At 39.2% G+C, this 27580-nt stretch overlaps 1 protein-coding gene across 1 annotated transcript in view; it reads right to left on the bottom strand.

The window, feature by feature from the left end:
• Positions 1 to 27580, bottom strand: part of ATRN (attractin) — a gene marked incomplete at its 5' end in the record, with an annotated part of 117056 nt that overhangs the window by 63443 nt on the left and 26033 nt on the right. Inside the window, 14 exons of the mRNA XM_014966823.1 lie at positions 2311 to 2468; positions 2871 to 2949; positions 3458 to 3552; positions 5229 to 5281; positions 6169 to 6262; positions 11242 to 11379; positions 12101 to 12334; positions 14112 to 14297; positions 15568 to 15784; positions 18000 to 18181; positions 19603 to 19741; positions 20243 to 20364; positions 21532 to 21746; positions 23344 to 23428. Coding sequence (XP_014822309.1) covers positions 2311 to 2468; positions 2871 to 2949; positions 3458 to 3552; positions 5229 to 5281; positions 6169 to 6262; positions 11242 to 11379; positions 12101 to 12334; positions 14112 to 14297; positions 15568 to 15784; positions 18000 to 18181; positions 19603 to 19741; positions 20243 to 20364; positions 21532 to 21746; positions 23344 to 23428 — 1997 coding nt within the window. The remainder of the gene's footprint in view (positions 1 to 2310; positions 2469 to 2870; positions 2950 to 3457; positions 3553 to 5228; positions 5282 to 6168; positions 6263 to 11241; positions 11380 to 12100; positions 12335 to 14111; positions 14298 to 15567; positions 15785 to 17999; positions 18182 to 19602; positions 19742 to 20242; positions 20365 to 21531; positions 21747 to 23343; positions 23429 to 27580) is intronic.

Below are 27580 nucleotides of genomic sequence, written 5' to 3'. Positions count from 1 at the left end.
GGTAACAGCAGCAGGATAACATTTTACAATGCTATTAGGCACTGCAAAGAATGTTTGCTATCAATACTGGGAGCTCATCAATTGGAAACAAGGATGCGAAAGAACAGGGTGTATTAGTCCAATTTAAAATGAATAAGGACTGCTAATTGCTGCAGCCATGAGAAGGAGCAAAGCAAAATACTACCATAAAAGATAGTATTTTCTGTTCACTACTAGGAAGATCCATAAAGAACGTAGAGGTACTGCTGTACAAAGCAATGGCGAGACCTGATCTCCATGACTGACCAAAACTATATCAGATTAATACAAACAAGGGCAGAAGGAAAACAGATGATGCAACAGAACCTGAATAACCTGTTTCACAGGACAAGATGATGGAGGTTTGTCTTCCTTAAGCCAACAAACAAACACTAAAGGCTGAGAGAGAATATGACCTGTCCAAATTAATCCAGGGAAAAAGAGGAGACCCAGCTGCCAAACAAGAAGATGGAAGGGACACTTAAACTCAATGACAGCACTGGCATAGGAAAAGCTAGCAGAAATTCACCATGAGTACAGATAAGGGTGGAGACTGGAGTAAACACAGGAGAGCTTCAGGGATGGGAGACAGCTCTGTTCTTAAAACAGCTTTTAACATCTTCAAACATCTTAAAACAAAGTCCTAACACACAGTTCTGCATCAAGAAATAGCAAACAAATCAATCGGGGTAAAGGACAGTCCAGCACTGATTACGGAAAGTACTTTATCAGTCAATATAACCCGTAAGTTAAATAAAATATTATTTTTTTTCTGACCCTGTGATTACCAATTTGATAAATGAAAAGCCTGAATAAATCATTACAAAAGTGCCCACCTTCATATATGCAGGACATTACTTCCCCTACTGAAAACATATCTTAAATAAAAGTACATATCTTAAATAAACACAATCAGGCTTAGTACTTGCTGCTCGAGTATTCAACAACATTGAGGTTTTACCTTGCAGCTCTTGTAAACTCCTGTATATCTAAAAATTAGGACTTGACAATGAAGACTAAGACTTTACAGATGTGTAAAGTGAAAACTCTTCAGCTGGAGAATGACTATCAACATTGTAAGTGATATTAAAAAGAACAAAAATGCAGTCCAAAGTCAGACTATCAAATCTACCAGTCTGCAATCAAGAAGACAAAGTTTCCCGAGTACTTAAAACCCACCATCTTTACCAGAAGGTGACACAGACATTTCACAAGTATTCATAATATTTTTTTTAAAGTTCAGGAAATATCTTGAAAAATATAACTATAGCTTAAGGACCTTTTTTTCCAGGTGGACCTTACTTCCTTGCTCATTATTATCATGAGCATTATCTTTGTTGGAAGCGACCCCTATGGTGAGTTTGGGTGACTGGTGTGTCTGAAATATCAAGTAACTTAATGTGAAATCATCAGCTTTCATAAAATAATAGGTTGAATAAGAGTGAAGATGAAAGAATACGGGTTCCCACATTTGACCAAGCTTCTTTAAAAAGGCAGAATTCAAATACACAGAGTCTCATTTGAGATCTCTGTTCCAGACCTAGAAGTCCTTTTCTCCTTCAAAAGGTGCCTGTATCACCCTGACTACACTGCAGATTGACACCTGACTTAGCCCAGAGCAAGAAGGTGGCCAAGGTTTCTCTGAACTATTAGCTGCCGCACCAGTTGCAGTTTCTGTGATTGCAGTCTGTGATCTGTGAGTGTTTTCATGATCCACCAAGCTTCATCCACTGCTTCTTCAGCACTAGCCTTATCATCAGAGTCAGTCTGACACCTGAGGCAACGTGTGTGTTAACTGACTGCACTGAATTAAAGGAAAAAATGAGCTTTGCCTTATTCTGCAGGTACCACCAGCCTTGGGCAGCGCAAGGAGAAAGGGGGTGGTGTTCAAGCTGTGCCTTTTGAGAACAAGATGTTAAACAGTGACACTAAAAACACTTCCTCTGTTTTCTCATTCCAGACTTCGTTTTTTGGCTATATGAGTCTTTGTTTCCTTCCACATCAATACCTACACATTTAAAGCCAGAAACCTCATTAGAGCATGGCCCTGTTAATAAGCAAGCATCCCGCATTTATTTCACAGTGAGTTTTCAGATCCACTGGGTTGAGGCAACATCAGAGGAAGATGCACCTTTTTGCTCTTAATCAGGAGTATCAAACCCTTTGTCTGCTGCAGGATTGTATTGAGAACTGGTTCACCTTGGACCATGCAAATCACACCAAATTGCCACATTGCTTGAGAGAAAGAAAAAAGTACTTTTAAATAATTATACACATTTTAAGAGCTCCTACCTGTATTTTTATCGGCCAGGTGAAATTGCTGACATAAACAAAGAAAGTGATGTTTGGATTGTTGCGGAAATCAAACTTCTCATTGGAGAAACTGTCCTTGTATTCTTTTATATTGGTTCTTGAAACAACTGGAATTTCCTCCCCAGCCTGTGTGCCAGCTGTTTTCAAATGTTAAAAAGTAGTAAGCAAAGATGTTTCAATGTACATTCTAAGTGGAAAACAGAAAGGGCAAAGCTTCCTGAAATTTAATGTTATGAAATTAACTATAGATCTGAACACTACCTATTTTAATCTGCATTGCATTATCAAAATCACTGGATGCCAAAATATTGCTTTAATAAAAATCAAATTTGCACCTTTGATGTTTCCAAAATACACTATTAAGACAGAAAAATATAGTTCTTTTTAGCATTTTACTTCTGCCCCCCAGGCCTAACTGTTAAAATCATTACAGCACACATTCATAGGTTAAAAAAAAGTTTCCCCAGTTAAATTTGCATTTCTTCAAAACTGGTAACTGAAGCAAGCTACCAAAAAAGCTTAAATCATGCTCATTTTACCTGCAAAACTTGTGGACCAAGTAATGTTGAGGTTGAAGTTTTTAGATGCATTGATAAACATGTCCAGGTCTCTGTTTTGCTTGGGGGAGAAAAAAAAAGAAAACCCATTTTTAGGATAACAATTTTACTGTACTGTTTCCTAGCACCTTCACTGAAAAAAATATCTTGGCATTTGTTATTTACATGAAGCAAGTACATCAAGCAAAAAACCTACATTTTCTGAAAGCAGTATTCTCCTCCCCCAGGAAAGCATAATAAAGAACAAAACAAGTAACAGACGTAGAATAAATCAGGAAAAACAGAGACACAACGTATTGTGTGAACAACAAGCAAAACTAGAGTTGCTCAGCAGTTGTTCAAACAACTGTAAAGAATCAACTGTGGTTCCTTATGAAATTTTACCATGAAGATTTGGAACTGCATGGCCAAGCCAAGCTCAAACAGTTCGGGTTGCTTCGTGGAGCTGGACACACAGGCCATGTTAAGAGACTTCATCTGGAGATTCACAGAACTGTAACTCTTCATCATCAAGAGACAATAAACATATCCCCAAAGGATGAAGTTTAAAGGGAAAGTAGAAAATTTACCTCTTCGGGTGTTGCTACAAAGTTGATTGCTGTGTAATAGCGATCATCCTCTTGAGAAAGGCTGAAGGTGAACTGATAGTCAATGAGAAGAGTGTCTGCAAGGAACACACGGAGAAAGTTATCCCATGTCTTGGAATGAAACAAACTTCTGCAAAGCAAAGTATGATGTTGCTGAAGTGTTTCTTGCACTGAGTGCACAGCTGGGAGTCACCATGCTGTTACGAATGACTCCAACCCGTATATAGTCCCACACAAAAGGGACAAAAAATTCTAAGTTGAGACTACAGGGGGGAAGAGATTCTGCTCACATTTTCCAGGCAATAGCCTCCAGCCTTAATCTAAATGACTGTTCATACCTATACATTGTAGAAAACTTGACAATATGTTTATTTTTTCCACACTGCAATACCTCCACAGGGAATACTAGCAAAATAAAATAAGACTCTGTAATCCCCACTTGGGAGGGGACTAAGTTCCATGCATGATGAGCTTCTGTACATCAGTGGACTGTACACGGAGGATTTCTACAGAGCAGCTACTTTTTAATGGACCCAGCTGCCATCCTACTCTGGGTCACACCATATCCAGGCATGCCAGGACCAGTTTTTGGCCTACCTGTATGCCCTCCTACACTTATGTCTGCCTAGGGCTGGGGTTATCACCTCTCTGTTAAAAGACAGTGCACAGCCAGTTTTGGCAATGCATCCACGAGTCTCAGTATCCTTTTATTATAAAGTAGTATGACTTGTGGGTATCCTTTTATTATAAAGTAGTATGACTTGTACATATTCCCAAACCCACGCAGAAATATTCCAAACAATAATAAATAAAAGCTATACATCAGTTGTTACTTTTCTCTAATTGTCTCCTGGAGAACCCTTGTTGGATAAACACGAGCTAGACAACCTTCTGAGCTCTGTCCACAACTCCTACGAAGTGCTGAGAAATTTTTGAGGAAGAAAACCAAATTCATCTGCATAGAATGAGGTTGTTCCTGTAAGAGGTGCAAAGTTCTGCCTTTTTCCCCCTTTTTGCCCACTTTACCACCCCCTGCCATTGGCAGCAATGAATTAGGTTATCCTTGCAAAGCGACCATCATAAGATGGCATCAGTTTTGGCTGTTTTGGCTACACAAGCAGAATTCAAATTTGCTAAATACAGCATGTGGATAATTTCTGTGTTGCACAGAAATACTATTTGAGGCTTGCATCTTTATGTAATTTAAGATTAGATCTATCTATGCCTGCCAGTATGCTGATTGCTAATATTTGCAAATAGAAGCTGGAGAGTTTCCATTAAGTAATCTGAATCTTGGCAAAGTATCTTCTTGAATTGAATGGGAATCCAACTGTTCATTTCAGAGAAAATGTGGCAATTTTGAAACCTTACCCATTCTAACATAGAACAGAATGTTTAAAATGTAGTATTTTGCACTTATAAAAATTCTAAAGATATGGTTTGGTTTTGACTTATTAGGTATGTATTTAGAGTATTCTCCAGAGCAGATTTCATTTCAAAGTCAGGTGAAAAACATTTAAAAGCTTGTTCTGAAAGATCCAATCATCACACAGACCTTATCAAGAAGAGTATTTTCATTCTCTTTAAACAATACTTTTGTGAAAACTGGAGTTTTTTAAAACCATTTTTCAGTCATTCCCTTAATCCCCTGTATTTTAAACAGATGCTGAGGCAACTAAAACTAGTTTTAAATAAGTTATTTTAAACTTCAAGCACATTTTTTATCTCTGAACAAAATCCCAGGAGTACTCACAGTAACATGTTCCTTTAAGTGGATTTCCCTGATATCTGTTTTCAACTTCACACCTAAAAAGAATACATATTTTTTTAATAAACGTATTTTTTTCAGTTCTATTTATTCCCAGCCACTAAAAATCAGAAAACACCACCTGTGCCGATAATGGTACACAATTAAAAATAAAAGATGCATGTCTGAGCTATATTGGGCTGCTGAAGAGATTTCACGATCCTTGCACGTCAAACTAGCATGCAGTAAAATGAAATATAAAATTCTGCTTATTAACTTTTGCATCCACTTGGAATGCATTTATTAGCTCTTCATAATGCAGGGAACTGGATAACTTCAGTGAAAACCTAAAGTTTCCATTTACAGCTGTTCCAGGATCTAGTCCTATAAACATTTACTCATGTGAGCAACACTTTAAAAATAAACCTGGCAATGAAATCATTTGGAATGAAATTATTTCCACTAACATTACACTAAAAGCATTTCTGTTATGTTACAGAGAAACCTCCAGCAAATTCGTTGCTCTGAAACTGCTCCATTAAAATGCCTGAATGTCAAAGTCTTATTTCAGATATATTTACATTCCCCCAGAACAGCATCAGAGTGCACAGGACAGTAAAAATCTACCAATTAAAAAGAAACTATTGAGGGATAAAGCAAAGTGGTATGCATAGTTTGGGGGGTGGGGGGCATTTTTTTTTCACCCCATCCTTTCTGCATGTCATTCTCAGTTGAAATGTTCCTAAAAATAGAAATCTTCAGGAAATGTTCATGTTTCCCCCCCCAGGGGAAGCACGGCTGGCTGCACCGTCAATGAAGTTAGTCAACTGTCAGCAGGAAGAGATGAGCAGAGACATCATCAACACAATCATTAAAAAATGTAGGGGTTCCACGCCGGTATGTGCATAGCCTATTAATTTCAAATAACAAAGTGAAATGAACTCACAGTTGACACTCGTCTCCTTTTATTCCCTTGGTGGTGCAGAAACATTTCCCTGTATTTGTGTTGCAGACAGACGCGTGGCCATTGCACTTGCAAGCTGTTGAGCAGAGGGGGGGAAAAGATGCAGTGTTGAACGAAGCAAGAGAAACAGATTTGATAGCAATTAAGTTCTTGAGTTGCCAAACTGAGATACATCAACAATTAAAGTACATATGAAAACCCATTTGGTACTCTTTGGTTTCTTTGTGATACAGAAGGCAGCCAAAATTAGAATCGTGCGTCAAAACAGAGTGAGTGTGGGCTCCAGGATTGATGTTTTGTACAAAGTCATGATCAGACTGTGCTTTTTAGCCTCAAAAATTTATTTAACTTCCTCTCTTGTTGTTAGATAGCACTAGGGATATCATACAACCAGTAGGAAAAAGACAATATTTGGCATAGTTTTGGGCTTGTTAACACATTTCAGTCAAACTCAAAACTCTTGAGAGACTATTTTACAAATAAAGCAGAGCTCATGGTGCTTTTAGGGCTTCTTCTAGAAATAATTAGACCTTTGAGAAAATAATGTCATTATCCTCAACGTCAGTGCATCTGCAGTGTAAAACGGCTGGTACTAAGAATACAATGTCCATGCTGTAAGGGGTTTGGGATGCGTGCCTGGATATAGTTTAGAATAGCTTTGGCTTGGTCTCACGAGCTGAATGCCACCAAGTCGTGGTTGAAGCAAATCAGGCTTACCCCTATGTTTGTGGCATGCCCAAAATAGACCAGCTAACGTACTCTCAGCCTGCTCAAGATGCAAACCAAAGTATGAAAGTGGGGACGTACAGGAGATTTGCTTCAAAAGAATGCTCCTGATTGAAATTAAAATGCTAACGTTGATGCCCTTTGAGACCTTTGTTCATAAAGAAGTAGAGGAGTACATGCAAAAAAAACCCTAGACCAAACCAACAAACAACAACAAAACCAACACATGCAGTTGTCTTTGATATAATGTTCACTATAACTAGAAGAATGGATATAATAACTTTTCTTGGAAGGTAGATGCCTTTCAGAAGTTTTTCTACCAATGAACTAGAAGGTGCATTCATCTGGAGCTGTGCATGGGAGAGTATACAATGTAGGAAGGGAAAAAGCACGCAAAGAGAAGATCCCTCACGTGCAGTCCCTGAGCTTGCTGGAAATAGTATCCTTTAAAGGCTAGTGCCTTCTCATTAAGAAGACATATGCCTTCTCATTAACAAGGCATGTGCCACTCAATGTACCAGCAGATTCTTAGATATGAAGTCCCCATCTTGAATATCCTTGCCAGCCTTGGACCTTATTTTATGGATCCTTTTGATGTTTTCTTTATATTGGCATATAATGGAAGCTATATTGTACCAGGGACACTTAATTGTGCTTCTCAGATGTGGATGACTGGTTTCCTAGCAGCAACACGGATAAAATATGAGGAAGCATAAAGGCCTATTGTGGGAACAGTAGATTGAATGAAGATTTGACAAAATAATTGTATTCTGTGAAGCAAACACACTTCTCATTAATCGCACTTTTAAAAAAAGTAATTCTTAATACTATTGAGAATGCCTTGTACTGCCTTCCTTACGCTCTGCAAAAGGTAAGCAAAGTGAAATTCAATCAATATTCAACCCTAACAAAAATTAGGAAAAATTTCAAATTTCATGTTGTTTAGATGCAGATCACAGTATCTTAAGCACTAACATTAATGCTTCCTCACCCTGCCCTTTAGCCACATGCTTATCAAGACGACTGAATACTCAAAACATCGTTATTTAATACAACAGTCTTATTTATGAATCCTGTAACTGGACATCATTCCCTAAGGGACTGGAACATGCACAAAGAAGAGAAATTTTCTCATGGCTTTTCAGACAACTATGAAGTTTGGAAACAAACTATCGACAAAATGTACTCGACACCCCCGCTAGAGTCTACAGTTTCCCTCCAGAGTCTGATGCTAGAGCAGAAAGCCAAAATTACTGGAAATGGCTTTTTGACTGTGAAGCATGGTAACAGACTGATGATGAACCACCACACAGCAAATCTCCTTCCACCTTCTTCACAAACCATGGGTCACAGACCCATTCGGAGATGGTCTCCACTCCTCTTCCTCCACTGGTCCAGCTTCCCAAGGGCAACTGCGTCGCCCATCTGGCCAACACCGTTTTTCCATGCCAAGTGCTTTAGCCACCCTCCAAGGCCCTGGGCAGCCCTGGGAGGGGGGAGCAGGCAGAACCACGGCCCCAGCAGCTCATCGTGGGCCACCAGCAAACACTCCACGGAGGCACTCAGAAGCGCTGCCGCAGCAGCAATCTGATTTCAGGCATAATAGCGCCTTCCGTTCTCTTGCAAATAACTTTCTTATCTACCACTAGCATATTTTCATGTGAAACTTTAATCAGAAAATTCAAAAAATCCTGAATGCAGAGAAAGCACCTTGCAGCTATTTTTACATTTGATGTGCTGCATTCCCTGCCCTTCCCGATTAACACTTCTCTACGTTGGACACTTCCTAAAAGCAACCGCTGAGGAGTGATTTACCCACCATTTAGTTATTATCTGCCCAGCTCTGCAAACACCAATGCCTATGATGATATGCAAACAATTCTTTCAGAGAAATAACTGCAGTTTTTCAAAAATTTTTTCAACACAAGGGATATAGCAGTGTTCACCTGCCCTGGTGGCACAGAGCAGCAGGAAAAGGCAGCTTATTCCATCCGCTCTTTTTATTTCTCCCTGCCTTTTGAACCCCATCACTGCCACGTCCAGCTCTGCATAGCCTTACCTGCTTAAAAGCCAGCCATGATCCTTATCACATTGCTCAAACTTTTGATGGCTCAACAGAATGGGAAATACCAAACACCAGCACTTTTTCCAGCACTGAGTATTTGCCGTTTTGAGGATATTTATGGTCCCCGTGCTGCTGGGGCCACTGGGCTAGCGCTGCAGATCTGCACATCAAAGTACAAGGACTCACACTAGGCACTAAGTGTGAAAATACACAGATGCTTGTGCATCAGGATGGAGTGTACCAACAACCACCTCCAGCACGGATGTGACCACAGGCTGTGAACACACAACATTGCACATAAATGCATAAAAAGAGCTCATCATTAAAGGGAAAGAACAGGGGGACCATGGCTCAGAGGAGTAGGAGTAGGCTCTGCTGCCCGTCAGTCAACCCTTATCTGAAGAATTATACTCTGGAAACGTTTTCACTGAGCAAAAATTACTAATGGCCATTACTCTGGCTGCATCAGGATGATTTCCTCTCACTTTCTCTCTTCCGATCCATCTCGGTCTTTCTGCCCAGCTTCCTGCTTCCCTCATTCTTTCGCCTTCACAGTAAATAGCGTTAAATCACAGCAAATTAAAAACCTGGGCCCAAAGCACTTGAGAGCAAAGCACTTTTGACATGAGCTACTAGTTTCATCAGATAACGAATGAATGCCGTTCCACAGTCTCTCAACACATTTTCTAATTTCTTTTTCAGGCATCTGGATGACTTCAGTCTATCATTCATTATCTCAACAACAAACTAAATTTGGACAATCCTCATGCGAAAGAGTCCAAAGTAACTTATTCTCAATTTCCACATGCATAGAGAAGTGACAAATATCAAAAGGCACGTTGTGATCCAATGATTAAACCTGAATGCTCAGAGCAGAATTATACATTTTCTCAGGAAAACTCAGTCTCAATTTATTAATTCCTGCACTTCAAATTATCTTCACATGAAATGAGTTTAAAAATATCAGTGGTATTTAATCTTGCAGATAATGTTCTGAAATAAAGTGTCAGAGATGCACCTTATCCTTTGTACCTGTGCTGTTGTGCTGTCTGTCATGATTTCTCATCCCAGCTACCGCAACACCTTTTCTTCTAAGTAAAGTAGCCTTGTCCCTATTTGTGATCTTTTCAGATCATTCCTTGAATCTGTCTGCTGGGAGGCTCTTCTTCATAGCCTCAAACATCCCTTAGTTCTTCTTTCTTTAGGAAACAAGACATTCATGCTCCAGCTACTGACTCTCAACTTCATCCAAAAGGTTGATGCTATTTCCAGTAAACATATTAAATGAATTTTGAAGTATTTTCTGCTGGATTGTCTCCACACTTTGAAGGAGCAATTGGAATTCTTCAATATCCTTTCATTAATCACCTTCACTTATTTCTTCTGGGGTGCCTACAAACCACCCACACTCATTTCATGGAAGAACTGATACTACTCTGACATCAAATAATCTTATTTCTGTTCTATCGCTTCTATCACTGTATCTAATGATGACTCCACCTAAATACACTCCATCGAAGTTCTTCAGAGAGAGAGCATCTTCCCTTACTAGCACAGCTGGATACTGGTCTACAACCGGTCTCCCCATGCTGCACTACAAAATTTGCAGTAATTAGGAGTAATGTTTAAAGATTCAAGGTCAAAACTTCAAATCTTACATGTTCATTTCTCAGTATCACCTGTATTGGTCCTTCAAGAAAGACTTTTCACCAGGCTGTTAACTAGATCTTGCACAACTGAAAAACATTCTTTGTGCCAAAGCGCCCCAAAGCACTTTTATGAACTTTTACAATCTTAACAGGGATCACTTAATCCTCAACTGAAATCCAGCCACCTCCTCAGTGAAACATGGCAAGTCTTTTATGAAGCAGACAAATATAACAATAAACACACAATACATCAACCAAAAGTAACGGAAGGTGGAATTCAGATAAGCAGAAATTTGTTCAAGACATTGGGATTAACACTGTTTCTTTTCAAAACAGGATCATCAAACACTAAAATGAGCTCAATTTTTCACTGTGGTCATTTAAAGTTTATAAAGGAGGGTAAAAAAATCATCTTTATCTTGTGCAATGAAAGTCAAATAATTTCATCAAGCAGTTTCCATATCTTTGATTTGAAGAAACAAGGATTGAGACTTGCTTGCAGAAAAGAAAAAAGATGTATCACCAGGATCAATTTCAGTTAAGATACCAGAGGAATGAGTAAAGAGCAAAAAACATCAAAGACTTCAGCACAGGAAGATTTGAGATATCACTTACGCTGACATGTTCCTCCATTAGTGGGATCACCATAGTAGCCCGAGATACAAGTTTCACAGTGTTTGCCAGTTGTCAGATTTTCACACTTCTCACAGATGCTTTCATTTACACACTTACTGTGCCCATTACACTGGCAGGCTGAAGAAAACAAACAAGGATGGGTTTTTGTACTCAAATACAGTGCTTCACATAGAGCCCCAGAAGTCTGTGCTCTGCAGAGGCTCAATGAAACTATTTCATGCACCTTCCAAAGAGGTTCTTGCAGTCTTGCTAGTGACACATGAATTCAAATAAAGGTGTGTATTGAAAACCTGAAATTTAAAGTAACACACAAAGAACTGAACCCCAAAACACTATGTGCACATTGGACAGACAGGACTGGAAGCAGCTACTGGGAGAGATTTACAAGAAGGAATGGGGAAGAAAGGGCTTAGCAGCAGCCCGAATAATTTTATTCTATGTGTATAGAGTCAAACCCATTATTTCAGAATCACTGTGAGCATTACTAACAGTTAAATCACCCTTCGAAGAAAGAATTGCCATTCTTTCAACCAACCATAAAACAAATAGAGAAACAAAAGTTAAAAACTCGGTAAAAGTTTGTAGGGAAAGGAAAAATTTCGCTAGAGCAATGCATAAATAAGCTTTCATGCAGCTCATCTCTGCAGCTCACCTGCAGATGCCTGCACAACTCCTCCATCTCAAAATGTGTTATTTCTTGTTTGTCTTCCATGCTCTTTTCCTCCCTCCATTAACATGAGGGAACACAGACATTGGTACAGTCTTAAAAAGTCTCTCCCCTTGCATTTAACTGTTGCTGCTGTTGAAATGTTTGAAAAATTAAACGCTGCTCATTTACCTGGACACTGAATAAAGGACCAATTATAGTTGTTCTCCACAGGACACATGCTGACGTTAAGGACAGGCTCCAAGCTGTGTTTCCCTGTTGCGGACGGGGTTGGCATCTTGACGGGGCCTCTGTAGGAGCCCTCGATGCACTTCCCCTTCCCAGTGTTGCTGGGATCAGTGCACCAGCCGCAGCCGGGCTGCTCCAGACAGTGAGCACACGTGCAGTAGCCTGAACAGTTTTCAGCTATAAAGAAAAAAAAACAAACAAAAAAACCACCAAACATCAAATTGTGGAATAAATCACTGTCCCAAAACACAGGCAACAACAAATGCAAAACCCTTGTACATCTGCTGTGACCTTAAGCATTTATCCTGCCAAATCTGTAAATATTTATTCTGATATTCACAGTAACATATATATATTCATTCCTATCAGTATGTTTATTATAGAATCTAAGATAACTATTAACACAGTTTGAATTAATCAGTGAGTTATGAAACAACTCAATACACGTGTAAAGTTTTTCTAAACATTAAACGCCACCCACTGAAATCCGAGGTTTATGTTCCCAACTACAGAAGACCTCCAATTGATTTACAACGCATCCAACTACAAAATGAGCCATCCAGAAGTAAAGGCCAAAAAACCCAGTTTGTTTACTTGCTTTGAGTCTCTTCCTACCACATGTTTTAATATCACATGCTGCTATTTCAAGTATTTATCTGAGCCAAAAAGCGGCACAGAATACAAATACAGAATAAGAATTTGTCTTCTTTGGATGTTCAGAGCACCACACGCAGATCCCCTGGGCCCAGCAATCAACTAAATCAGGGAAAAAAGCATCACCACCCTTTAACTGTTCCATTCGTAAATGGGATTGTATCTCAGGGGTGACAAACTCTTTGTATCTAGGAAAGTTTTTCTATTTCTTTCCCAAAACTATCCTTAAAAAAAAATGTTGTAGACTGTTGGTGTTCTAAGATGAGCGGACTTTCTATCTTAAAGTTTAAATTGACAATATTTGCCTTTAAAAAAAAAATAGTAGAAAAACACTGTTTTCCATTATTTCAGCTTACTCATCTCCTGCCTGATGCTTCCGCCAATTTTTGACTTTGGCAATACAGGAAGTTCACACTCTCATGCTTGACAGTTACCCGAAACTAATTCTCTCCATCTCTTATTTTGCAATACTGAGCTACCCAGCTTATTCTCATCAGCTTCCCAAAGTTCCTGGAACAACTGCAGCAACTCAAACTGCCCAACTTCCCTCCTGGGGAACACTGGCACTCTTCTCCCTCTGCCACCCCAAGAGCTTTCCTGACTCCCCTGCTCACACATAAATAAAAATGATTTTTAAAACTGTCCAACCACTTTTAAAATTTCTACACTATTTCCCCACATTTTGAAAACAGAAAGCAATATTCCAAAGCATCATAAATCTTTTGCATTTGCTCACATCTACCTAAGAGGGGGAAAAAAAATTAATCATTTCTTTAAAGTAAGTTAAAAATTCCTACTGTGGGCAATACCCAGACAATACTTCAGAATAAAACAGTCGTGTAACCCCTAATTGGGATTTGATGCAGATAATCTAATATTAAATTACATTGGCTCCACATACAAATAAAAGAGATACAGAAGAGATACCAAAAAAGTTAATCACATGAAATTATGCGACAATTAATGTGAAGGATAGGAATTCAAATAATGAATTATTTGAATTCATTACTTCTCCACTGGAAAAAAATAAGTGGAGATTTCATCACCTGACTTGAAAGCCTTCGCTATCCGCCATTTAGTTTAATTGATAGTTCCTGTAACCGGGACCTAATTCTGTAACGCTTTACATGATGCAGGGCAGAGCTGCACACCCTAAGCTCCTGGGGTCAGTCACTTTTTATTTTTGAAAAGCCTTTGGGGCAGGATGACTGATGTGCAGAGTTTGATGACTTTTGCCAGCAAACGCCTGCAAATTACAAGACTCCAGCCCACTCGTCAAGCCGCAGAAGCAATTACTCACGTGGACAACTGCTCATGGTGTACCACTCCATGCACTGCCCGTAGGGGAAAGAGGCCACGTAAGCGTTGGAGTCCACACACTGCTTCATGTTGCTGCACCACATGCACTCGGAGCTGCCGCTGGTGCACTCCCCGCACACGGTGCGCAGGGCGCAGGGCGTGCGGCACTGCTTGGCGCTGTGGTTAGCTGCGGGCAGGGGGACACCAGTCAGCTTCCCTCCAGAAACATACAGGTAACGACCCCCGAGAAAGACAGACAGAGGTAAAAAGCCCTGTCTATTATTCAGGTTGAAAAACAGTTCAGTGTCACCGAGCTGAAACACTTTGTTTGTGGTGTGGCGCTGCTGGATGGAGCTGGAGATGAGGTATCTCATGCTATGGTGGGTATGAGAAATGCAGTACTGCAAAATCATTTCTCTTATTATGTATCCTCCATGAGTGTTAGTGCTTTTGAAGGTGGACAGAAAACAATTTAAATGGTGTTATGAATGTGGTCTCTATCTCTCTGCAGGCCTGTTGATGTGTTCCTTAGCTCTTCTCCCAACTGAAGTCTTGGGAAGAAACCCCCCGTTTTATGTGAGCGCACAGGGACGTGTTTTAAGTTATTTGGTCAGTTCCACACATAAAGTGAGTATTGAAAGCAGAACTAACTCCTGTTTCCGGTGTGAGCCAGTGCTTTATCATCTCTTTCAAGTGACAATTCTCAGACCATAAAAAACAAGTTAGAGATTAAACTAATTCAAAGTACTGCAAGTTGAAATATACCAAATTTTGAGTTCGGGTTCCACATTTTTGATCTGCATCCTGCACTTCCACGAAGAATGATTTATAGTGGTGCAGCTTACTTAGAAATTTTATGTAATCAGCCAACTTTCTTAAAACTTAAAGAGGCACTAATTGGTATTCAGAAATAATCAGCTATAATGGAGAGTTAGCAGACCAAGCCATTTTAAAAGATACACGCTTCCAACAAAGCTGGAAGAGTTTTCCCAAAAGCAAATAGCTTCTTTTTCAAAGTTCTCATATCTCCAAAGTGTCTTGCCCAATTAATTTCAAACTTTGATAAAATCCTCCTCTGGCTACGGAGCAGGGGGCGGGGGAAAAAGGGAGGTTCAATTGGAAAGCAGCTTTATTTTTTTTAAATGAGAGATTGCTCTATACCATAATTAACCTAAATGTCACATTCAGGTATGCAATTTAGAGAAAAATAATTAAACTATAATGTACTTCAAGCATTTTACAGTTAACAGTGTAAATGTAGAAACTATTTTTAAAACCTCCGATTCCTGTATGAAATCACTACACAGGACACTTTTTCAGGACCACTTCTCTTTGGCAAAATCACAGCGCAGCTAGTTTTAAAAGTAATGAATGGGATCTTCTTTAGTCTCTAGGAAATATAAATACTTATTAAGTCAACCTGCTCCCCATGAGACACGCAAGTTAGATACTGTTACCTGGCCTTTCGCAGATGCTGCCATTGACTTCGTTGATACACGTTGCTGCCTTCAGTCCCTGCTGGAAAGGCTCAGCTAAATAACCACAAAACCCAGCATCGCTTGGTTCATCGGGGAGCCACTTGAGCAGGTTGTTGGTGAAGGGAGACATGTCTTCCCAACACCAATACGACACATTGATTTTCCTCAGTCCAACCCACGGAGTTAAAATTTTTGACTAGAAAGAAAGGAAAGTGGTAGATTTAACACCCAGGTTGTTTTACCTTAGGTATTAGCAGAAAATACACATCACCAAGCTCATAACAGCTTTGCCAGGTTAGGTGTTACAAAAATGTAATATGGAAAATATTTGTTTCTCAGTGCTATTGGAATTAAATGCCACAGAGAAATCCTTCAGGAAACCCCTCTTTTTTTTTTTTCTTTTCTTTTTTTCCCCCCAGTCGACATTTCTAGTTATCTAAATCAGGAGGAGAACAAGTAAAACATTCATACTGGCTGACTATGAAATTAACTGCAAGTTGCTCTTAATACATTTGTGACTCCTATATATGGCTAGACACAGGGAAAAAAAGATTTTTGGAGCCACAGTTGGACGTAAGGAAGAAAGCTAGGAGTCCCCTATACAATTGAAGTGATACAAGCTACCTAACTCTACAATCTGGCTAGAAGACCTCTGCTGTTTAAGACTGTACATATGAAGGGGTATAGAGTCAGAGCAGGTCAAATCTAAATTAGTATTGCTGGCAATAGAATTCTCAATATGCACAACCAATAATAACACTATTTCTACTAGCATTTTAATTTTTGGCACGCTTTTACTTGGAGGAGAGGCATTTAAACTGTATTGGTACAGTATGCTATTTTACTGTTAGAATCTTTTCTCCATCAGAGTGCTTTGGTGGCACAGCTGTTCTAGGAAAGCTCTAGACCATACGTCTTCTGTTACTGCTATATATAACCATCACCTACCTCAAACTGATTTTACGCACTCTTAAACCTTCAACTTCTAACAGCAACACTATACCAACACGTTTTCTCCTTATTATAAAACATCTATATACAGCTTACCTAAAAAGGGAATAACTGCAAAGCACAGCCTCTCCCAGCACAGCAGCAGCGTGCCATCGGATGGCAAAAGTTAAGTACCAGACACAGGTTGGCTTCCCCCTCTCCCCCATTAGAAGCATTCGATACTAATATCCACTAAAAAGAGCTAACAGTCTCTTTAGGTTTCTAAGGTTCATTTTTTAAAGGACACTGTAGATGAAAAAAACCCCACAAATTAACATTTGTTTTCTCCCCAGTGTAACGGTTCAGACACTATTATGGAAGGACTGCTATGTGTCTTTAGGAATTTACACTACACAACTACTGGAATATCCAGAAACACCTGGAGCTGGTAGAACCACATACTTTCACAGTACCCCAGGCTTGGCTGCCCCTCTTATACAAAAGATTCAACAAACACCCTTGCTTGAATTGCACCTCGCCTTTTTTTCGGCTAAATTGAATACCCTCTAAAAGCCCATAACTGTTGAAATGCCACTTCAAAATTACAAAGGGAATCAAAGAAGGGAATGTTCTCCTTTCAACAGGGGTATGTTTCTCTTTAGTATTGAAGTACATTCTCCCCTGAAAAGCAGCAATCCTACTGCCTCCAATCTCATTTTTCATATATATAAAACTCTTCCTGATCGCCAGCCCTGCCCACAGTGGCCTCTGGGACCCAAGAGGAGTTACTCTGATGTGCCGTCAAGCCACAGCAGCTCTGCAGCCTAAACCAGGATTTCAGGAAAGTCGCACAGCATCGTTCTTTGTTAGGGCTTTAGCACCACCTACACAACCAGCCCCGAATACCTCCGTGCTTCTGCCAGGGACTGGAAAAAAAATATATATTTATTTTATTGATGCATGAAGAGGGACAGATTCCAATTCACTTCTCACTGGCTCCGACAGAAAAGCACCTGCCACTAAATCAAACATAAATAACTCCAAATAAGCCAAACAGCTCTGCGGAATAAGAAGCCGACATTTTAAACAGCGGCTTTTCTGAGCAGAATAAATAACTTTAAATGCTTTACATTAAACACCTCCGGTGCCCCAAAGGGACCTTTATTTATAAAATATTGTGTACAAGTCACAAGAGGACTCCTGCTGCAGTCATGTATCCCACAAGAGAAACGTGCTTGTGATTTCATTATAGAAAGCGATACCTTTGAGGCACCGTGAATGTTTGTATTTATCTTTCCCATTTACATTCCCTACAATTTCACTTCAAAAGCACCCATAGGGTATGTTGAATTTCAAAAGAAAAATCAGTCCTTTTCAGTTAAGAGGCATGTCTATTCTTTACAGAGCATACAATACCACAGCAAGGACTTTTCCACAGTCAGGGCTTAATTACTCAAGGGACATAAAAGAGAAGCACTCACCGAAGACTGCATCTTCTGCAGCTCTTTTGTAACAAATTCTACCTTTTTCTGGGTCGTGAGGGAAGCCAGCAAAGCACCATTAGATCTGCAGGACAGTTTGGCATGATCATAGTTCTCCTTTGCATTTGTAATTTTCAAGCAGGAGTTGCCAACCAAATGCCAGTTTGTTCCGCAGATATTTTCTAGGGGGAGGAAAGAAAGTAAAACCAGAGATGCAAGTGACCTTCACAACATTCAAAGTAGTGAAAGAGCCCTTCCACCAAAATAAAACCTACAGCCTCATCCCAAACCAGCATGACTTATCTGCATGCTTAAAAGTATCTATATATGAAAAGACCAGAGGACAAGAAAAGCCATTTAGGGGAGCTGATCTGTGACGCTACCATTTAGTTATCTGCAGCAGGTAGGCAAAGAACTTACTGCAAGATCAAATAGCAAAAACACTGTAGAAGAAAGAGTAAAGGAAGGGAAATGAGTATCTTGCTGATGGCTTCGAGCCACTTACTCAACTGCAGTTTTTAGGACACCTTTCGAGAGAAGAGGGGTGTTGTGCTTATCCTGTCCACAGCACCCAACTTCCAGGATTAAACCCCGTTTCATCTTGAGCACGGCCATGCCCACTACTGAAAAACTCCTTGAGGCAATTATTTATCCCACTCATAACCACCCTTACATAAAAACATAGATGGACATTTTCAGTGTGAATTTCTGTAGAGCTGATGCCTGTCTCCGACACCTTGGTTTAGATTTATCGAACAGATTGAAAAGCTCTCAAGTGTCAATTTTTCAGATGGGTTTTTTTACACATATGATAAGTCACCCCCTTTTCTACAACAAATTAAACAGACTAAGCTTTTTATCTATCTCATTAAAAGATGTTTTTCTCGCTGTCATGGCTCTTCTCCGAAGTCTTTCCATTTTTTTTTCACTATTCCAGACTTGCAAATGCCAGACCTGGACACATCCAGTCCTATCAGAGTTACTACGGGAATGCTTTCCATGCCCATTTAAAGCTTCTGACTGTGTTGGTTTTTTCCCTTTCCCTATATTTTATTAACTGCAAACGTCAGTCACCAAAGATGCTATACTTCTCTCTCAGTCACCGGGAAAAAAACCCACGTTATGACAGGGGGACTAATAATCAACTCCTATGAGCTCCCACTGGAAATGTTCTAATAAGAGAATTTTCCTTACACACTTCAGGTGTTATTTGCCTAATTCGTTCAGTATGTGCCTTTATGCTTTTCCCCAATTCTAGATTCTAAAATTAAATAGCATGCATTATTAAATCTAATACCTTCCAGAAGCTTATTATATCAACAGTACTGCTTTTATCAAATGAAAAGAGAGAGATGAAATACAGCCTAATAATTACACAAATGATCATACTACTCTTCAGACAATTGGGACTGAAATATATTCCATCAGACTTTCTGAATTTAGTAGGAATAAAGTTTCATACCAAAGCTCATATGATTAAACAACATTATTTACTCCAGCTTAGCACTAAAAAATCACAGACAATGGGGTTAAAAAGAAAAAAAAGCAACTTTTGGGCTGGGTGAATTTGAGATTTTTTCTTACAAACACAACCAATACCTACCTGGTAAAGCGATGCACTCCTGATTCCTAGGTTCCCACTGACAGTTTTGATCCATGGCACAGCTTTTACAACTTGTCTTTTTGTTACAATAATAGGCAGGGTTATCCTTAGGACAATTGTCATATAGAGTAATAGGAACCTAAAATAAATAGCACAAATGAGGCTTTTTCCCATCCAACCAATGTCGGTTTACAACAGCTATAATGACTACCACACTAAACTTCACAGTTCAGACCTACAAAGCAACCTATATATTCAAACGTTGTGACACTAGACATAGACTGTACTGTGTATTCAAGATATTCCCCCAGGCCACCATCTGACACATTTTCCTTACTAGCGCTATCACAAAAGGGTTAGGGTTATTTTTCTAGGGGAGGCTCTATTGATAACAAACCCAAATGGTTACATGTCTTACTGAATAATCACACCCCCTCTTCCCCTGCCCTTAGCCATCTTCCTAACTTAAGTGGAGAGTCCCATGAAAAGCCCTTGGACCAACTTGAAAAAACATTCAGAGCTACACAAGCCCTGGAAATAACAAAACAACTGGGGTCATAATACTGACAGATGAAGGCATCTGCACATTTGATATTTCAAAGGCTAAATTTAAACTACAGAAGTATTAGAGAGACTTTACCTGTTCCTCTGTGCAGTTGTTATGCATTGAGATACACTGGTCAGTGCACCATTGACAGTTGTTTGTATTTGCTGTACAGCTATAGCAGTCTGTAATCTGATCACATTTTTCATTGTCTACAACTATTAAAGAAAAAAACCTGCATGACCAAAAACAGGCATTTCCTGACAGAGCTCTAAGAACTTGATTACATATAGCAAAAGATACAACCAAACAGTAGGTGCCTGTAGATTTTCCGCTATCGACTACTTAGTAAATCAGATACTTTTACGTGATTGAACTGATAGAAAATTGCACTCATTTGCAGCATCAATCATTTTTAGTGCCCAAAATCTGTAAAACACACCACCAGAAAATGCACCAAGCCATGGAAGTGCATGAACCAGGACTGGGCATGCATGTCCAGTCAATGCCCATGCAAATTATGCCAGAGGACATTTCACAAGGACAGTGAAAATCTCCCACTGCAGGCCCATTTTGCTGTAAGCCTGACCTTCAATTACGTGGAGCATTTTCATGCAAAGCTTGAACTTTCCACTTCATCTTTCCAATTGCTTATCGCCAGTGTTTTGTGAAAATTTATTGTACATTGAGAACCCATCAAAGCAATGTCCCTTTACATCAATTTCTTTTAAATAATTAAAGGCTACCATCTATTACAGAATCAAGGTTCATATAATTCAATTCAGAGCAACAAATGCATTGGGATAAAGTGCTATAAAAATTATCATAAGGGATAAAACAGGAATCAGACCTTAAAACAGATGTTCTTTTTGTATATCCCTATCTATGCAATACTGTAGAAAGAGAAATAAAGTAACTTTTCTTAAAACACACTTCCTACTGCCTCTCTTGAAAAGCACAGGACAACACTGCAGGACCCAGACCCCCCTTCCCACGCCCCATGGTGCTCATCAGATAATTGCTGGCTTTTACAAGGTCAGTTCTTGGAGCAAACATCTACAGAGCAATCCAGGCCTGATTCCAGACTGGTGGTGTCTGTTTGGGATAGGAAAGGAAGTACAAGCAGTACAGTAGGAATAAACATTAAAAAAATCTAATGATCAAAAGCAGCTTCAGTGGGAAGGAGAGGTAGAAACATGTTCAAGCCACTGCAGCCACTTGGTCAGAGGAAGGTCTCCCAAGGCACGTATGGAAGCAGAACTAAAGCACTCCCATCTTAAACTTTATCTGATAATGGCATACCAATAACACAAGACAGAATTCAGAAAAGAAAAAGACCCTACACACCTTTTTGGAAAAGGAAATGGCAAGAACGTGACACATACCTGGTTTGGGAGGACAGTCTTCAAAGACCTTTTGTCGCTGCGCCACCGTCGCCATTTCCCAGGGGACGCAGTGAGAATGGACCCACACGCATCTGACACCAGGACCTGCTCGCAGGCAGGCCGTTTCGTTGTCAAAAGCTTCACATCTCTCCGGTGTGTACTTCAGTATGTCACTCAGGAGGAGGCTGTTGAAGCCTCCAAATACATACATGGTGCTGGATAAAACGTAAGTAAAAATATAAATATCTGCACCTACATTTACAGACCACATAGTGCTGCAACTCAACGTGATTCAAGGTGTGAGCAAGGTGTTTATTATGTTCCAGCATGCATAAATCCAAATAAATAGCTCCTGGGTAAGGGAGGCACTAAAGAAAAGGTCTGTCAATTTCCACTCTTTCAGGGAAGCCAGAGAACCTCAACCCATGGGTGTTGAGACAGAGTCAAACCATTCCAAGGTCATGGACCAACCTTCCCTCTCAGCCAAAACTGTGGGTGACACCTGATCAACAATTATGGGACTATACATAAAATGCTGCAGAAATGTGGGATCCTCATGTAAAGAATAGCAGCAAGAGAATGGCTAAAAAAAATCAGGGAGATGGTATCACACCATTAAAGCAGCGTTCAGAAACTGTGACAAAACAATTCAGTGTTGTCACATCTAGCTACACCACTGTGACAAAACCACAGTTATTTTCATGGCTGTTAGCAACTGAGCAAAGAGTCATTGTGTCAACAAAAAAAAAACCCAAAATAAAATAATATTGGGGAGGGGAGGAAGGGTGTTTTTCAAAAACCTTCTTTAGTATCACAACTGCTTCAGGCAAAACATCAAATTTCATTAGTTACACAAAAATGTCACCCAAAACCACTTGTGCCTCCATATTTGTAAATGTACATTTAAAAAAACAGTGAAGAAGAGTCAATGCAACTAAATAAAAGTTTTGGTGGAATAATAAGTATTCTAATATGATTTTCATCCTATTTGAGGAAAGAACTAAAGCATGGGCTTAACTGCCCTTCATGGGAACAAATGCACAGCTGGTATTCAGTATACACTAAACAAATACACAGTGAGTGAGATTTTAGAGACAAAAAGAGGTATCTAAAAGCACGCCTTCCTTTTAAAGGCAGTGACAGTTATCTGTCTGGCTTAACCTGAGCTTAAAATAGTGCTACTGATTAACAGAAAGTATCCTCAAAGGATGAAGGAACCAGAACGAATGACTCTTAAGAAATATAATTTCTTACACCCAGTTCTGCAGACTCAAATACAGTAACAGATGTTCACCTGAAAGCACGGATATTATTACAGTGATGTAATGCTTAACAGCAGAAATCTCACCTATGATTTCACCTAAATACTGTACATCACGTGAATGTTAAATAAGGATAAGCCACACAGGATAAGTCATGTAAACTGAAACATGGACAAATTTAGAAGCCGTGAGGGAAAAGTAAGATTTGGAGATAAAAGCTGTCAGTGCGGCTAAATAAGAAATAGAAATATGAAATACATTTAAAAAATGAAATAAATGAGAAAGATAAATATATCTGTAAATAAGAAAAAAGAATAGAAATATGGAAAACATCAAATTTTTGAAAGAACTAAGTGAGCTGAGACAGTTTAGTCCAGTGAAGAAGGGCTGATAGGGACAGGTGGATACTGAAGACTTCACAAGAATCTGAGAACTTTGAGAGTCTTGCATCAGATCCTCAACCCTCTGCTCTCAGTGTTACTGATCGACGGGTAAACATTTATTAAGGTATGAAAAATGCCAACATCCTCCAGCTTGCTTGTAACCTTACCTGTTGTATAGCACAGCAGAATGTCCAAACCTGTTCACATCGTGATGGAGACCCGGGCGAGGAAGAACAGACCACCGATCACAAGCTAGGATTAAGGAAAGCTCATTTCAGAAAAGTTTCTCAGTATAATTAATGATTCAACTTAAACAGCATATTTCTTCCTGAAAGATCCCAAAATACTTTAATAACCATAGAGAGACCATTTTGCCCACCATCGACATGCAAATCTTGAGTGAAACAGGACAGTTTACGAGAGTGCTGAGTTACCTTTTTTGCAAGATTTAAGACAGAGTCTTCACCCCAGCTGCCACAGTGTGACAAAAAAAAGAAAAGAAGGATGCAATGGCTCTGCTCCATCACCTAAACAGTTCATGAAAGAGGAAAAGGTGTGGGGCACTGTGCTGAAGGGGTTATTAGCTTTCTGGCAATCATGTGTAATTAAACAGCGGTGGCTTGAATTGCTTTTTCTCCTTTACTACTGGAATTTTTCACTGCATAACAAGTTCAGTTTTTATCTGTTTATATGTGAGTTATTTCTGGGTTTGCCCCAAACCAGTAGTATCACTGAGAACAGACTTATCTTTTTTTTTTCCTCCATTGCAATTATATTCCTAGAGGGTAGATATACATGTTTTTAAAAATACTTTTTTACTCATCATAGCTTAAGGATTTGTGGTTGTTTTTCTCTTTTAATATAATGTGAGATTATTCCATCTTTTTCTATTAGCATAACATTTATAAGTTCTGCTTCATTTTTTACTCGGTTTCTCAGGTAATTTCTTCCTTTAGGCAGCAAGAAGAAAAATAACCTAAGAAACATATAACCCACTGAGCAATCAAAGGAACAAAAGCAGGAAAAGTCAGTCCAATTCCTATCACTTAAACTTCGCAAAGTGAATGGGATCACCTTGGGGGCTAACAACCCAAAGGCAGTTGTAAGCAATTTATGCAATTAAGACAGAAAAGGTAATCTGCTGTAAAGATCTGCAGAGCCCTCAAATACTCACAGATTATTTAACACAAGATAAAACTGTTATGGCATGGACTGTATCTCTGGGAAAAAAAAGAAAAAAAAAAAACACAAAAAAACCCAAAACTGGTACACAGATAAACTGATGGGGCAAAGAAAAACAACCTTATTATTTTTTTACCAAATTTAGTTGGAGAATTGTTGGGTAAAACAACTGATCCTAACGTCAGCTCCAGCAGAAACTTTTGTTTAAGAGTGCTGACAAATAAAAGCCATAGGACCCAGTAGGTTGGACTTAATACACTAATAAATTGTGATTCTGAAGTTTATTTTTAAATGTCACTTGCTCAATTTTCAAAGAATTTAACCTAGCCCAGCATCACTCCTGAGACAAGCACGCATGATTCCAATTTTTAATAGGAGACTTCAGCAAAATTGGACTGCAATTCGCAATTTTTTATCCATCAAGTTTTGAGTTATGTGAGGCCAAGAAACATATTTTTCTAGATTAATAGAAGGCCTGGAATGTTTTGCTTTCTAAGCTTCTTTCCCATCTTTAATTGAAGATCAAGTATCGGAAAAAATGAATAATTCTGAAACTACAAAGAATTCTCTCCTTCCTGACTTAAAAGTTAAGCCAAGCCTAAAGCTTACAATGCACAGAATTTATCAAATATACGATTTGAAAAGAACACATATACTATGAAAACATCCAGCCTTTTTCTATGTTAGTCATCAGAACTGAATTTTTGGTGGGGCAAATAGAAGAGTGTTAATTTCTGTCCTGTGGGGAGAAAAGATCATTATACAAGTATAGCCTTTACATGAATATTTCACGCTGAGTTTTAATAAAACCATAAAGTTAAAACTTATTTAGACATTAAGAATGGTTACTTAAATCCACAGTAACTGAATTTTGGGACATTCTGCCTGTGAAGTTTCTCTTTTCGTTTCTGACACATCCCATACACGAGGGACGTGACGCTTTGGAAAGCACAACCCTTGCCTTCTCACTCATGGAGCTGGACGTGGAGCCACGGAAGGGCTGCAACTGACACGTGGCTCCTTTGCCTGCTATGAGTTGTTGAGAGAAGGAGATAAAGGATTCAAGTGAGGCATTTGTCCACCCAGAGACAAAACTGCTGCAGAGTAGGAAACTCTTCTACAGAGGCCGGAGAGACCAATTTTGGGGATAAGAAGTGCTAACTAGTTACTGAAGTGTGCAGAACATAGGAAAAATATCATGAGGCTGCTCTACCCAAGTGCTCACCCAACCTGAACATCTACACAATCCAAGAGCTTGTCCTGAGAAGTAACACAGAACAAAAAGAAATGCACATGCACACAGACAGCTTGGCTGTTATCCTGAAACTTTCCAAAACTGGGAATTACCTGGACAGTTTGGACTGAATAAGCCCCACCTGGTAAAGTGGAGGATAAAAGGATAAGCAGCATTAATGCATTCTCAGATCTACCTAATCTGCTAAACCTCCAGAGAATCCCAGCACACATCTCAGTGACATCTATTTGCATCCTACACCAAAAAAAAAGAAGATAATATGTCCTCACAACATGCAATGCATGTGGTCTCATTACTTAGATATTTGAGAAGAGAAAAAGAGAAAAAATTGACAACTTAAATAAAACATGTTACTGCAGAATTAAGTTGTAATGTCAAAGGTTAAAAAAAAAGACCTGTTTTTGAAGCCTTTATTTTAGACTTCACTTTAATATTGTTTTTTTCCAGTCTTCCAACTATCCCTATGATCACTAAGATATCATCTCATCAACAAGATGTTAAAAATGAGCAAATTAGCCAGATATTCCCTACTTCTATATGCTAAGATGGCCAATTACTAAGCCTCTCCTCTGAAGGCACTCAGTTTCAGTTGACTTTGCTGCCTGGTTTTCTCCTGGATAGCTTCAGCCTTAGGAGCATCAAGGGACAGATAAGAAACACATAAGCACGTTTATGTTGAAGATGTAACAGTCATATCCATCTATGGTGGCATGGCCGCAGCTGTCTTGTATATTTGCAATGCTTCCCCACAGTATATGGGCTTATTCCAGTGGAGACCAACATCAGCATGATCATGTATGAAGAACCACCAGGTAGTTGTTTCTGCTGTGACACTAATGATCAGTATTCCTGGTAGTGCTCCCGGTCCAAATGGATAAGGTAATTAATGCAAAGAAAGGTGACATGGAAAAGAAAAATGGTCTTTATTTTTTGAAAACAAGCTGTTCTTTCCAGCCTGAGTCTCTGCCCTAAGGAATGAGGGTACCCAAAAGCACCAGAACACCTCTCATCCCTGGCATGTGAAGTGCAATCAATGCAAGCTCTAATTCTCAGTCTAAAACTGGTAAGAACTGGGCAAGTCGACTGCAACACTTACTTCATGTAACAGGAACTTGCCTGTTAACTAAATTTAATCAAAATGAACATTATTATTGGCATATTTTTTCAAATTAATGCAACTTGTATGTTACACCTAATAGTTCAATAGGTCAGGGAAGATAGCAAAACAGCAAGAAAAATCAATCACTACTGCTATCAAAGTTGTAAAAAATTACTCTGTCCATGACTCTCAAAATACCTCATTTGAACTCTTCAAGCAAAAACTCAAAATAAAGCTAGCTAGGAGCACACAATAAATTCCACAGGGATATGATTTGAAATCACAGGAAGCAGAAGGGAATGATCCCTGTAGCAGACAGGAAAATAGCACAAGGATGCCAAACCCTGCTGCTGAATGTAATCTATTCGCTTGCATATTCACAAACCAGGAGTGACATCTCAGTGGACAGTCACTCCAAGAAATCAGGTTTACATGATTATTCCACAAGAGCCCACATTTAAGGAATTCTTAGAGCAGAAGGCAGAATGTGATATGAGTACAGAATGGTGTTTTTCTCCAGTGTGAATTATCTGGATGTGCATGCACCTTCTTTTATATAATTTCATCTTTTTCTTTTCTTCTTAAATGCATCATCTTTGGACTCCGAATTCACAAATAAATGCTGCCCTCTTCTGGCTATTCAAGCTCATCAAAACCCAATCTTTCCAAATAAAATCTAATCGTTTGGCTTTATTGTTAAACAGTGCTTATGGGGATATTTATGCTTATAAAGCGTACATATAAACAATGACATTATAAACAGCACAGCCAAACAAGACAGCCAGCCTGTAGTTAAAACAAGAGCGTGCAACGTACAAGTGGAGCTTCAGCAGCATCCAGTGCTTGTAACTGTCCTAACAGCCTGCAT

This window comes from Calidris pugnax, unplaced genomic scaffold (assembly GCF_001431845.1).
Source record: "Calidris pugnax isolate Ruff unplaced genomic scaffold, ASM143184v1 scaffold14, whole genome shotgun sequence".
Classification (NCBI taxonomy): Eukaryota; Metazoa; Chordata; class Aves; order Charadriiformes; family Scolopacidae; genus Calidris; species Calidris pugnax.
The sequence above is the reverse complement of the archived record's forward strand: the minus strand, read 5'-3'. Positions and strand labels throughout refer to the sequence as shown.